Source organism: Jatropha curcas, chromosome 1 (assembly GCF_041381405.1).
Source record: "Jatropha curcas cultivar XTBG-Jc1 chromosome 1, XTBG_Jcur_1.0, whole genome shotgun sequence".
Taxonomy (NCBI): domain Eukaryota; kingdom Viridiplantae; phylum Streptophyta; class Magnoliopsida; order Malpighiales; family Euphorbiaceae; genus Jatropha; species Jatropha curcas.
In genome coordinates this window covers 29178694-29190938 of record NC_143151.1, presented here as the reverse complement: position 1 = coordinate 29190938, position 12245 = coordinate 29178694, and the positions used below count along the sequence as shown (strand labels likewise).

At 35.4% G+C, this 12245-nt stretch overlaps 2 protein-coding genes and 1 pseudogene across 3 annotated transcripts; all 3 read right to left on the bottom strand.

The window, feature by feature from the left end:
• Positions 1 to 1553: 1553 nt before the first annotated feature.
• On the bottom strand, positions 1554 to 3842 carry LOC149499324 (protein SRC2 homolog). The gene is made up of 2 exons (XM_089720246.1): positions 2504 to 3842; positions 1554 to 1832 (listed from the first exon to the last, which is right to left on the bottom strand). The coding sequence occupies exons 1-2, from the start codon at positions 3415 to 3417 to the stop codon at positions 1790 to 1792; spliced, it is 957 nt and encodes a 318-aa protein (XP_089576372.1). The 5' UTR covers positions 3418 to 3842; the 3' UTR covers positions 1554 to 1789.
• Positions 3843 to 3912: 70 nt separating this feature from the next.
• Positions 3913 to 6222, bottom strand: LOC149499323 (pentatricopeptide repeat-containing protein At3g26782, mitochondrial pseudogene; annotated as a pseudogene).
• Positions 6223 to 6753: 531 nt separating this feature from the next.
• On the bottom strand, positions 6754 to 12033 carry LOC149499322 (magnesium transporter, putative (DUF803)). 2 transcript variants are annotated; one of them, XM_089720240.1, is made up of 14 exons: positions 11679 to 12029; positions 11011 to 11332; positions 10494 to 10581; positions 10326 to 10387; positions 10039 to 10124; positions 9857 to 9930; positions 8937 to 9039; positions 8706 to 8834; positions 8511 to 8610; positions 8270 to 8389; positions 7677 to 7767; positions 7542 to 7602; positions 7301 to 7397; positions 6754 to 7196 (listed from the first exon to the last, which is right to left on the bottom strand). In XM_089720240.1, the coding sequence occupies exons 2-14, from the start codon at positions 11101 to 11103 to the stop codon at positions 6975 to 6977; spliced, it is 1326 nt and encodes a 441-aa protein (XP_089576366.1). In that variant the 5' UTR covers positions 11104 to 11332; positions 11679 to 12029; the 3' UTR covers positions 6754 to 6974. The 2 variants fall into 2 exon arrangements, with proteins under 2 accessions (XP_089576366.1, XP_089576368.1); XM_089720242.1 differs by lacking the exon at positions 8937 to 9039 and having other exon boundaries at positions 10044 to 10124; positions 11679 to 12033.
• Between the last annotated feature and the right edge of the window lie 212 nt (positions 12034 to 12245).

Genomic DNA, 12245 nt, shown 5'->3' with positions numbered 1-12245 from the left:
CCTTTATTTTAGTATTTCTTCTACCTTTCAATTTTCTTTCCCACTGAAAGTTAATTTGAAAAATAATAGTAGGTGGCTCTTCTCTCAGAACTAGAAATTAATTTTAGAACATGGGTTGATACTTAAAACTTGGAATTCATTGTTAGATTGGTGTTCTCGTCACATTCCTTTTAGTCACTCTAATGGGGTAAAAATTAGGTTGAACCCAATTTACTTGCATGTTAGATTCCTTTCATCTTAATGTGTCTTTTTGATTATTGCCGTAGCTTACCATATGATTTGGATGCATATAAGCGGAACAAATTGCAGTTCGAGTGGGCTTATACTTATTGGCATGGATCTAAACCCATTAATAGAGATAGAAGCGGGGCGTAAAATATTTATGAAACTCGGTTGTCACATTTAGAATTTCACGTTTCTTAAGAAAACTATTAAATTTATCTAAATTATAATAAATTATTGAGTAAATTGACTATATTACCTCTAATTTAGTACTAATTCTCCAAAAAAATCATTGAATTAAAGTAATTCTTATTGGTTGTATGTAAAAGGTAAACACGGAAAAAAATATTTATTACTCGTTGAAACCATAAATGTGACAAGTATTCGGAGGTAGTATTTCTTAATATCTATTAAACGGATAAGGTATGCATAAACATTAAACTATCTAAATCCAAACACATTTAAAATACATATTTTACTGATGAATGATTATCAAATCTGTTTAATACAGCAGATAACAGATACCAAAGATATATACATATTCCTATCACCTATTGGTTGACAGTTAGCGAAACACAAAAACATTATAATCCATAACCTTTCTCGAGTTGCATATAAAAAACATTATTAAATTGTTGCCAGCGTCCATAATTATATCTCTCCAGAACAAGATAAGAAAAATAAAAGGTTGGGATGTGTTCCAACCTCGTAACATCAATTAAAAACAACTGAATAACAAGAAGAGAAACATTAAATCAACAATAATATTTTTGGATCCATTATTTTCACTAAGCTAATAATAAAGCGACCATCCAGGTGTAGAGACACCAAGTCATTCAAAACCATTTTATTCCCAACAGAAAAGATTTTCAGTTATAATTTTAATTATACAATCCAAAGCAGAGAAAGCACTCTGCAGGTTAAACTCTTTTCCTAGTCATTTCAAGTCCAGAGGGCAACAACAACAATTAAATCATTGCATTGCAATTTTGTGACAAGTAAAAGAAATAATCCATATGTTTTCTTTTTATTGTTGCAGACCAAAAGCCAAACCATGCATGAAATCAGTGATTGGAGTCTGGAATTAAAGTCAGGGAAGCTAAAAAAAATTTCAAGAGTTGAGGGGGTGAAATTGAAAAAATTTACTATTTTAAGGGGTAAAATAAAAAATTTTAATATTTTATAGATAAAATCTTTTTTTTTAAAAAAAACTTTAGGGGGGGCAGGGGCCACCCCTAGACCCCCCCTAGCTCCGTCGCTGAATGAAACTTATTCATAATATTCTATGCAGACGCCCTGAACCATGCCAGTTTAGTGAGCAGATAGGGAAATATAAACAAGAAATAGAAATTTCCAAGCTTCAGTAATCCAAGGATATACAACCTATTAGAACCCAGTGAGATGTAACAGTATTGACAGAACTCGATCCAACAGAAAAATTGTATGTGTGTAAACAAGAAACAATAAATCGCCAACCAAACCCTGTGCTTCTTGCCCCAGCCATTCTTTAACTTGTTGGCCTTAAAGCACTAGTTCCAAGACCAATCAAATGCTCTTAACAATTAAATCAAATATAGGCATAGCTTTCACCCTTTTCCATACAATGCTTCCTTCATCAACAGAACAATTTATTAAAGCTTAGTAGAATAACTCAAATGTGTAGGAATGGAATTTGAGAATTCTCAAGATACGAACACACACAGAAATATCAACCAGTCTAGATATAACACATCACAGATAATGAAGTTAACAACAATGAAGAGGAAAAAAAATTGTAGTGAAATGTAAATAAAAGAAAATCTCAAAAAGATACGATTAAATCTCGATATTTATATGAGGAATAGGACTTATCAGTCAATACACTTCTTTTACTCATTCTAAGTTGCTAGCATAGCATGAGAAAATGAAAATGAAAAAACAAATGCCTACTATTGAAAATACCCTAACCTTTTGCACATTTTTCAATTTTATTTCTATCCTACTGTTTTTTTTTTTTTTTTTTTTTTTTTTTTTTTTAAAAAAAAAAAAAAGAGTTGGGCAATTAATCTTCCATCGCTCCATGTAAAGTAAAACAATTTCTTCTACGAAACAAAGAAATAAGAAAAGAAAGTCTAGTCATTGAAGACATCAAAAAATTTAGTACAATTATAATATTTGGTACAAGAGTAATTGGTAAAAACATTGCTAATTAAGCTAAACCTCACCTTTATATAGCAGGCATATCATTCACAAATATGGTCTATAGATCAAGCATATTCAAATCTAAAACAAAATGTCTCACCTTCTATTCCAATAACCTCGAAATCCAGTTCTCCATTTCTCTCCATTATCAAAACTGTGTGATTGTTGATCACTCATGTTCCTATTCGCATTCACACCATAGTAATAAACCTCACTGGGTGCCCAAGGACGGAATCCTGGTGGACAAGGGGGGTGATAGCATGCCCCGTATGGCAACGGTGGTGGAGGTGGGTGGTGCATTGGCGGAGATTGTGGTGGCAGTGGCAATGATGATGGGTAATGGGCATTAGGTGGAGGATAATGACTTTCTTGAGATGAATATTCTGTTCCCTGAGCTGGAGGGTAAGTCTCCAGGCAATTGTCTTCCAATTCCACAGCAGGATAGTGAACTCTTGGCGAGGAGCTCCCAACTTCTGATGTAGGATACATCTCTGTGAACTGATGATGATCATTATCATGATGAACTACTGCAGAGTAACCAGTGATCTCATTCGTTGGTAAGTGAATTCCCATATCGTTACCCTTGACAATCACCTTGCAAGAGAAATTCAGAACTCCATTGGGTTTCCCATCAGGAGATCGGACCTGATAACTCAGAAACCTGAGGATCCCACTCTTTTCTTGGATCAAATCCTTCAAGGGCACATGAACTTCACCAATAGTTTTATCACCAAAATAGAGTCCTTCATGGCGTAGATCAAAATGAATAAAAAGATGATCACAATCCACAAATGAAATATCACTCAGATCGAACTGCATCTCATGATTCCATTCAGGATTCCCATCTCCTTCTGTGTCTGCGGGTGTTCTCTGTTGCTGGTTCTGCTTTAATTTCTTTTCAGCATCATCGCTTACGATAGAAACAAGGACATATACTAGGAGTTTCTGGAAGAAATTGAATGCTTTCAGATCTTTGCAGTACATGACTTTGAGTTCCATGGACTTTGAATCCATCGACTCACAATTTGATTGACTACCCTCAAATTCCTTTTATATATATGGATGCAGAAACTGAAACAGCCAAGAAACCAAGCAAGCCAACTGTGAGTTTTCAACTGTAATATACCATATATAGAACACCCTTGTGATTTTTCAAGTTTGATTCAAATCCAACCATATTGATGAAAGCTTCTCAAATTTTTACTGTATCCAGTGGGCCTACCATTTTTGACACAGAAGGCAATTTTATAACGGATGTTTCCTGCAGATAATGGACATAATTGGAGTTTAGATTTACCCCCGCCACATGGACCACAGCTTGATAGGATAATAAGTGGTTGAGAATCACGTGCATCACATCTTTAACATAGTCAAGTAACAACCAACATTCAAAAGCAAATGTAACTTGTCCAAGATAGATCAAATATAACAGCATTATCTCGCCTCAGGAATCATCTAATATTGTGTTCAGAAATGTCCGTATACGATTTACGCAAAAAAGGACATTTCCTACCAATAATCCCCACAAGAGCAAGCTCCATGTTTGAAATGGTGGAATCTGCGTGCATCTCTCACTACAATTTCCCTTCTCGTAACTTTGGAGATAAACTTGGTAGCACTATGGCAATCCCCACAAACTCGAAGATTTTTCCTAATTCTGAGCACACTCTCTGGTTCTGAATTCAAGAGTCCAAACACAATGGCCAACTTCTCACTATGCCACATATAGCATTTTCTCCTTTGTCTCTCCTTCAACGTCATGCAGTACAAAGTTAACATCAGGGGTGTACCCTTCTCGGCGAATTCTATCCATTACTCTCTCCAATTCTGAGTAAATTAAATCCGATTGTGGGTGTGATCTATCCCCAGCCACAAATGTATAGACTTTGTTTTCAATCTCTATAATTGTATGACCAGCCATTTTTCTCACCCTTCTTTTCTTCATTAGAGTTCTGATCCTATCAGCATCTCCTTTTTTACCAGAAGATGCATAAATATTGGACAAGAGAACATATCTCCCAGGGTTATCTGCATCCAAATCAAGTAATGCTTTGGTCGGCATCTCAACCAAGTCTACATTTGAATGTATCCTACAAGCCCCAAGAAGTGCTCCCCAGACAGCTGCATCTGGCGTTATTGGCATTCTGTCAATAAAAACTCGAGCTTCGTCTAGTTTGCCAGCTCTGCCTAAAAGATCAACCATACATGCATAATGTTCGCTCCTTGGTTTGATTCCAAAATCTCTAGCCATGGAATTGAAGCACTCCCATCCCTCAGCAATTAAACCTGCATGACTACAAGCTGACAATATTGACACAAATGCTATATGATCCGGCCTTACTAAAGCTTTCATTTGATCGAAGAGGTTATAGGCCTCTCTTCCATGGCCATGTATCCCATATCCCGAAATCATGGTGCTCCATGAGATTATACTTTTGTCCTGCATCCTATCAAAAACTCTTCTAGCATAAATTAAGCTACCGCATTTCGCATATAGATCAACAACAGCAGTTTCTACTGCCAGTTGATTGTTGAAGAACCCACCAGTTAAAATAATGATTCCGTGAACTGCTCGTGCGCATTGGAAAGAAGCCAGAACAGAAGAAGCTCGAACCACACTAAGAAGGGTGACAGAATCAGGGAATATCCTTTGCAACATCATCCTTTTAAACAGGCATAGAGCTTCAAGAGGCAAATCAGCTTGTACATAAGCTTCAATCATGGATGCCCATGTCACTAAATCCTTATTCAAAATCCCATCAAATATACTTCGAGCCAAATCCATTCTTCCACATCGTGCATAAATTCTGAATGCTGCATTGGTAACATGCTGATCAAAACCAAACCCAAAATCAGCAGCAACTCTACAGATGTCATTAGCCTCATCCTCCCGACTAACACAAGCCATTACGTTCAAAATGACAGCCCTATTAGGTGTAATTCCTTGATGCAACATCTGCCGAAACAACAGAAGCCCTTCTTCAAAACGGCAATTGAGGGAACAAGCACAAATAATTGCACTCCAAGAAATGATATTTCTCTCAGGCATTTTATCAAACATATGTCGAGAAAGTTCATAGCTTCCACATTTACCATACATAGAGATTAGAGAATTGCCAACAAAAACATCTGTTTCGTACCCAAATTCTACAACGTCGTCATGAATCTGAACACCAAATTTAACATCGCGAATACACGCGCAAGCCTTGAGAACGAAAGGGAAGGTGAAATTGTTAGGTCGAACACCAAGTTGGAGCATTTGGCTATATAAAAGAATTGAACGATGGTATTGGGCATGGTCGACGAAGCCACGAATCATTACGTTCCAGAGAAAGGGGTCAAAAGAGTGGGAAGAAGAGAAGAGGGAGTAGGCCTGAGAAATGGAGCCGAAGGAAGCATATTTGACTATAAGATTGGTCAAGAAGTAGCGGTTGAGGTGAAGGTAAGATCGGAGCATAGAAGCGTGGACGATTTTCAGGGAATGGAGAGAGGTGCATTGTTTGACGAGTGAAATGCATGTGTCTGGTTCTATTGGTGATCGAGAGAGTTGATGTGCTTCTGCTTCTGCTTCTGTCCACAAGAAACGGCAAGAACATAATCTCCGGCCAGAGTAACACCAATGCTTTAGCTTCTGCATGAAATTCTTCCCCCTATAGGTTGGACCCAACCATTGATACTGTTAACTAAATCATAAATGTTAATCTCATGGAATAACTGAATTTCTTCTCTCTTTTTTTTTTTCTAATAAAAAGGAATAATATATTAATATATCCTTTGTGGATGGCTCGATAACCATTTGATCCTCGTTGGTTTAGACGGTAGCGATGTGCAAACGGGTTGGTTTATTCTGAACCAGACCGAACCATAAAAAACCGAAAACTGAATGTGGGTCTCTACCGAGCTGCACTGGAAATCATGCCAAACTTGTCAATTTGGTTCAGTTAGTATCAGTTGGGTCAAACAGTTTGATTTCACCTCAAAAATGATTGTTTTGTTATACACAATTTAAAGACCGAAACTGAAATTATATAAGATTGGGAATCAAAGCTGAAACCGAAAATGCGGTTTGGATTAGTTTTTCGATTTTTTTCAAAGTATAATTATTCACAATGGCTTTAAATAGAAATAAAAATAAATTAAAGTCATAAATCTATTTAAAATACTTATGAATATCTAACCTTGTTTAATATAACTTTTAGAAATACTAACATTACACTCATTTTTAACAATGCCCTATAAATTTTAAAAAAATAAATTTCCATTTTTTTTTCCATGACTAGTATTAAGGAAATAGGAATAAAGAGGCAATTATAATAAAACTTTCTTTTTTACTTCTAATAGAAAAAACAATAAAAAAAAAATTTCCTTTCCTTTGAATCAAGTGTGCAAAGAATATACAATATTGTGCTGTTTCAAAAACTACAAGAATTAACGCTTCAGACAAAGTATATACCACTCAATCCTAAACAAACTGTAATGCTATTAACAAATACAACTTAAAGTGGAAAAAATATAAGGAAAAAAGAAATTCCTCATGCCAAACTTGTAATATTCCTTGTTGCTACTTACTATCAAAGGCTTTGAGGCAGTACTGGGTTTGAGTCCAACACTTTTACACCATCTTCATCCATTGAGATCTTACTCCACCCGGAATTTCTGAGAGAGAAAATCTTAGGCCGGTCAAATACGCTTCCTCTGAAGCCTGTTATCTTTGATGACACCATGGGCATTACAAGGACTGCAGATGCATTGATCGAGTCCTCTCCAAAACCCAGTGATAAAGAACAAGCAGCCTGCCACAAGAATGTTAGCTGTTGTTAATTCCTAATCTTATTTATCCCTCATTTGAATGTAGCAAGAAAAAAGACCAAGAATGATCATTTCATTTGCTATTAACCTTTGCCTTGGCTAGCACCTCCATAGCCTTTGCCGTTACTCCTTGCACGAATGTTCTTGGGTCGTTATTATGTGCATCTTCAACTGGATTGACCAACCTATACCAAATGCATGCATGGAAAGAATTGGTGAAAATAATTGTCATATAAAATCATGAACAAGCATTTTCAAATGAAAAGCTAGAATTAACTGAACATGATAGATTATGTCCGTATTAACTTAAAGAGGTTCACGAACAATACCTGTCTGATTCACTTGAAGACATGACTGAAACTAAAGATGCATTATCTTTGACCTCACCACCTGAAAAATGTCAATGCAAGTTTCAATTCTTGTTCCTGTGAAATTACATTTCACATAAACCAAATGACATTTACCTCTTGGTTCATCAGGTGCAAGCAAAGAAATGCCAATGAAGACACATGTCATACCTAGTATGAACATCGTTGTCCTAAGTGCATCAAATACCTGTCATAAGGAACAATAAGCTTAACAGGTCAGATGATAAAATATCCAATTAAATAATGTAAGAATGAATGATCAAGAATATGCTTATATCAAAATAGAACCGATGCCCGCAATGCACATCTGCATGCATGTCACCACTCAAATATGCAAATTCTGGACTAACACATCAATAAAGCCATTCCCAATATCAGCTAATAGTGTCCATGAGAATTATAAGAATAATTATGACACTCATTTTCTAGGAAAAGAGCCCAAAATAAAAAAAAAAAGGATAATTAGGTCGCTACGGACTGTTGGGTTAAAAATTGTCTTAAGGAGAGAGGAAGAGTGAGCAGCATTAATAGACCATCAACAGAACAATTCATGGATCAACAGCTAGATTTTCTAGTGGGTTACTTTTTGCAGTCCACTTTCTGCAATGACTAGCTTATCAATTTTGGACCAACAATACAAACAACAATAAGGACTTCAACCAAACTGGAGAGAGAGAGAGAGAGAGAACCTGATACTCCTGAAAGTAGACAAAACCTGTACAAATAGAGAAGAAAGTCCAAACAATCTGAAACATTGGAACAATAAGGATTGCATCAAATAATGACAATCCTTCGTTCAACCTTGTCATCTGCACAGGTAGAAAGTGTGTATTCGATAAGAACTTTGACAACTCATCATCTCCATTAGGAAGGACCATTATATTGTTGAAAAGCAAGAGGATAAAAATTTGACTTCTGATGACATCTTACCCAAAACCCAGCTGTACTAAAAAATAAAAGAACCATGGAGTAAGTGAACCAGCTGTGCAACGGATAACCATTAGACATGGCCAACCTTAGCAGATTAGATCTGAAATGAAGAAACTTGCCATCAGAATAAACATGTACAGACAACTGTCCCAATCGTGTCTTTAGAAGCATAAATATCCAGGGTAGGTAACATACAGAGATTTTGCAAACAGAACTGAGCATGATCCTACTGCACCAGAAACTACAGCATATGAAAAAGGAAGAAGCATCTGCCAATAAGGTCTAAGGTCTTGTCCGGAAACAGCAATTAAAAGTGCTCCTCTCCTGCATATTCAATATCTATGATAAGATAAAGAAAGAGAGTTTGACCGGTGAATTTATTCAAAAGAATAGCAAGAGATAAAACTACCAATTACCAGAACTTACCTGTAAATGTAATGATGCATGGCAACAACAACGACTAAAATCATACAATAAAGAAGGAAAGTCATGTTACTGTATTTCTCTGCCAATTGCTCCGGTGTGTATACTGATAAGATTAAAATAAATAAATAAACTTCTTTGATCATACAACAATGAGCCTAATTTTTTATATTTTGGGGACAAATCCTAGTGTAAGGACCTGAAAAATAAAAGGGATAAAAATCCATGCTTGTGCAAAGCAACCAATTCTAAATAATTAAAAGATTACGAGGCAAAATTAAAAGATATCAGCATGGTAACTAGCTCTAATTTTTGCTCATATTCATATCCATGTTCACCCTCTGAACTTCTAATAAACTTACTAAAACAAGTACTATTAGTAAACATGGAAATAACGTGCAAGTGCAATCGAGCACAGAAAAAATCAGTAGCAAGTGCTAGTGCAATTATAATAACATCATAAGTTTTCTATTAATATTTTTTTAAAAAAAATTAGATGGAAAGCATATTTATGAGAAACAAAGTGCATTATTGCATTTACGGTTTATATTTTCCCACCATGAACCATATCATTGTTCCACAAACTGCAAACAAAAGTTTTTACCCACTTTCTGTTTTCAAGTTCACACAAAATTTAACCATATCCAAATTTAAATACTCCAGATACTAGTGTACATGCCCATTTAAAATCATGGAACTTCACAGTAAAATTTCACATTGATCTTTTGGTATTTTAGTGATTCACTACATTTTGGTCAATACAGTATTTTACCAAATACTATATGTTTGGGCATGACATGCTTCACAAGACTAGTTTTAGCATACTCCATGTTAAACAAAAAGCAATAATGGGCCAGAAAGACCATACAGAAATATGCATACAACAGAAATTACATACCATGCTTCAAGAACAAGTGACATACCAGGAGACTGGTGGTTGCCAAAGGCAACAAGAAAAGTATTCCCCAGAACAATAAAGGCTGTAGCTACAAGAACTCTGCCAAAAAAAAAGCAAATTAGTGACCCAATATCAGCTTAATGAGAACAAGGTGGCACATAAAATTTCACTCTGTTATGAAACTCATCATTTCAGGTTTTAACATACTTAACAGTCACCATTTTGTTCAACACAAAGTAAGCAAAAGCAATGTTGGATACAAACTGAACCGATCCCAAGGCTGCAAGAAGTGACTGGACAGCAAGAAGAGAGAATAAAACACAATTAGAAGCGGAAAAAAGGAAGCAAAAATTTTTTGATCATAATCATGTAAAGCATGCAATGGTCATCAAAACAGAATAAGAAGTAAAGGACCACATTTATATGAAGATAAGCCCGATAAGATCTCATCAGAATCAGGTGATAAAGCCTAGCAATATATTGTCCATACTGACCTGAGCAGCATATCCAAAGGAGATGAAATTAAGGCAATTTCCAAAAAAGAAAAATACAATACCTGCATGAAAAATGTCACATATATAAGGATGACAATTACATATTAAATTACTTTATTAACTATGAACTTCCCCAAGTAATTTAACTCCATTGAGACAAGATCTTACCAACTCTCCAAGTTTGGAAGTATATGATTGGTTTCAAATGACTCTTCCCACTTGCTCCCTCAATGTCTAGCATAGAATGCCGTTCTCTCTGCAAACAGTTTAGCCAGATGCATTGAAGCTCAATTATAATGGAAGGCCTTGTAATTAGTATTTGACATCTCTAACTTCTCTCTATTAAATTGGGGTATGAACAAGATGATGTTTGTCTCAGTGCTAAATTCAGAAGTTAATGGCTTAGAAAATGCAAACTCGTAAAGATCATAAATCGTTAACATAAATAAATGGGCTATTCACTTGCAAAATGAAACATAAAATTATACCAATTCAGAACTTGTATAAGGATTTAGCAGGCTATAACAACTTTACCCCATATAGTTTAAGTATGAAAGTGATGAAAGTGTCAAATCAACTTAAGCAGAAATCTATAACAACTACATGAATTTGCAAACATGTGAAAACTGTTCAATTCTACAGATTACATATATGGATTGAGCAAGAGAAAGAGAAGATAGCATACCTCATTATGACCCAATTTAAGAAGGTTAGTCCCAAAGTTGATGGCAATGCTACCAAAGAGATTGATGAAAGCTCCAATGATCCACTCTCCCATGGCTTACAGCGTGTGAAGCTCCAAAGGAGAGCCCACATGCAGTTCAAATCCAAAAGCTATATGGATTCAATGACTAATGATTTTCACAGTCAACAAAGACATAAAAATAACAAGTGCCCAGCAAAAGATGAGTAATTCTCTCCCGTGGTTCAAAAGAGACAGTCTCCAGCACCCACTTCTAGAAAGAATAATTTGCAGATAGAAATGAATACAAATCGCGGTCCTTTACCTGCAAATATTTATAAATTAAATAAAACTGAGTAGTGAATATAAAGAGCTGATAAAAAAAGTCTATCTTTGTTCTAGTAAATGTCAATGATAAGATCAAACGAAACAAAAAAAACAAAGTTCGGGCATTTAGAAAAAATAAAAAGAAAAGTACTTCAGATTGCAATCATCAATTAAAATTTAAACACTCACAAAAAAAAAAAAAAAAGTCAAAAAAGACGATTCTTGATCTAACAAATTAGAACGCAAGAAATGCAGATCAATCGATTTACCAAAAGGAAGATTAATGATTAAAAGAAAATACAACTAAAAATAATCAAACACGAAGAAGAAGAAATAACTTTCACCTCGCAATCCTTATCTCTCTTCTCTAAGACAATTGACAAGCAGCAGATACAAAGAGCAATAAGGTCTCTTTTTTCCTCTTTCTTCTCTGTTAAATACCTTGTAATTGCATATAATTCTTGTTTGTTAAGAAATAAAAAAAATAAAAAAAAGTAAAAAAACCAGTAGCCTGGTTTTATATTGGCATTGGTCGGAAAAAAAATGAAGGAAAGGAAAACGAAAAAACGAAACCCAGAAAGAGAATTTGACGGGTCTGAGGCGTCTAGGGACAAGAAGAAAGGTGTTGTTGTTGGGTCAATGCCATAATCGTGATGCTTTACCATATGGACCGGACCGGACCGGTATTTCGTCCGTACTCAAACTGTCGGCGGAAGAATCTGCTATGCGTTACACCATTTTATAATTCTTACAACTTGTGTTTTTCTGCTATCGTGTTTGCTACTGAGAACATTAATTACGCGTACACCTTTTATGAGCCGTTCGATTAGGCTGATTATTTAAAGATGTGCGTATACAATCATTTTTTTTTTCATAATTAGTTTGATTAGAGTCCACTTAATTATAGAATG

Excerpts from the sequence above, each read along its gene's own strand:
- LOC149499324 (XM_089720246.1), bottom strand. The coding sequence starts at position 3,417 with ATGGATTCAAAGTCCATGGAACTCAAAGTCATGTACTGCAAAGATCTG. Across the intron at positions 1,833-2,503 it reads CGAGGTTATTGGAATAGAAG|GAAGCATTGTATGGAAAAGG; the intron begins GTGAGACATTTT and ends CTGTTGATGAAG.
- LOC149499322 (XM_089720240.1), bottom strand. The coding sequence starts at position 11,103 with ATGGGAGAGTGGATCATTGGAGCTTTCATCAATCTCTTTGGTAGCATT. Across the intron at positions 10,388-10,493 it reads CTTCCAAACTTGGAGAGTTG|GTATTGTATTTTTCTTTTTT; the intron begins GTAAGATCTTGT and ends TTTTTCATGCAG. Across the intron at positions 10,125-10,325 it reads CCTTTGGATATGCTGCTCAG|TCACTTCTTGCAGCCTTGGG; the intron begins GTCAGTATGGAC and ends CTTGCTGTCCAG.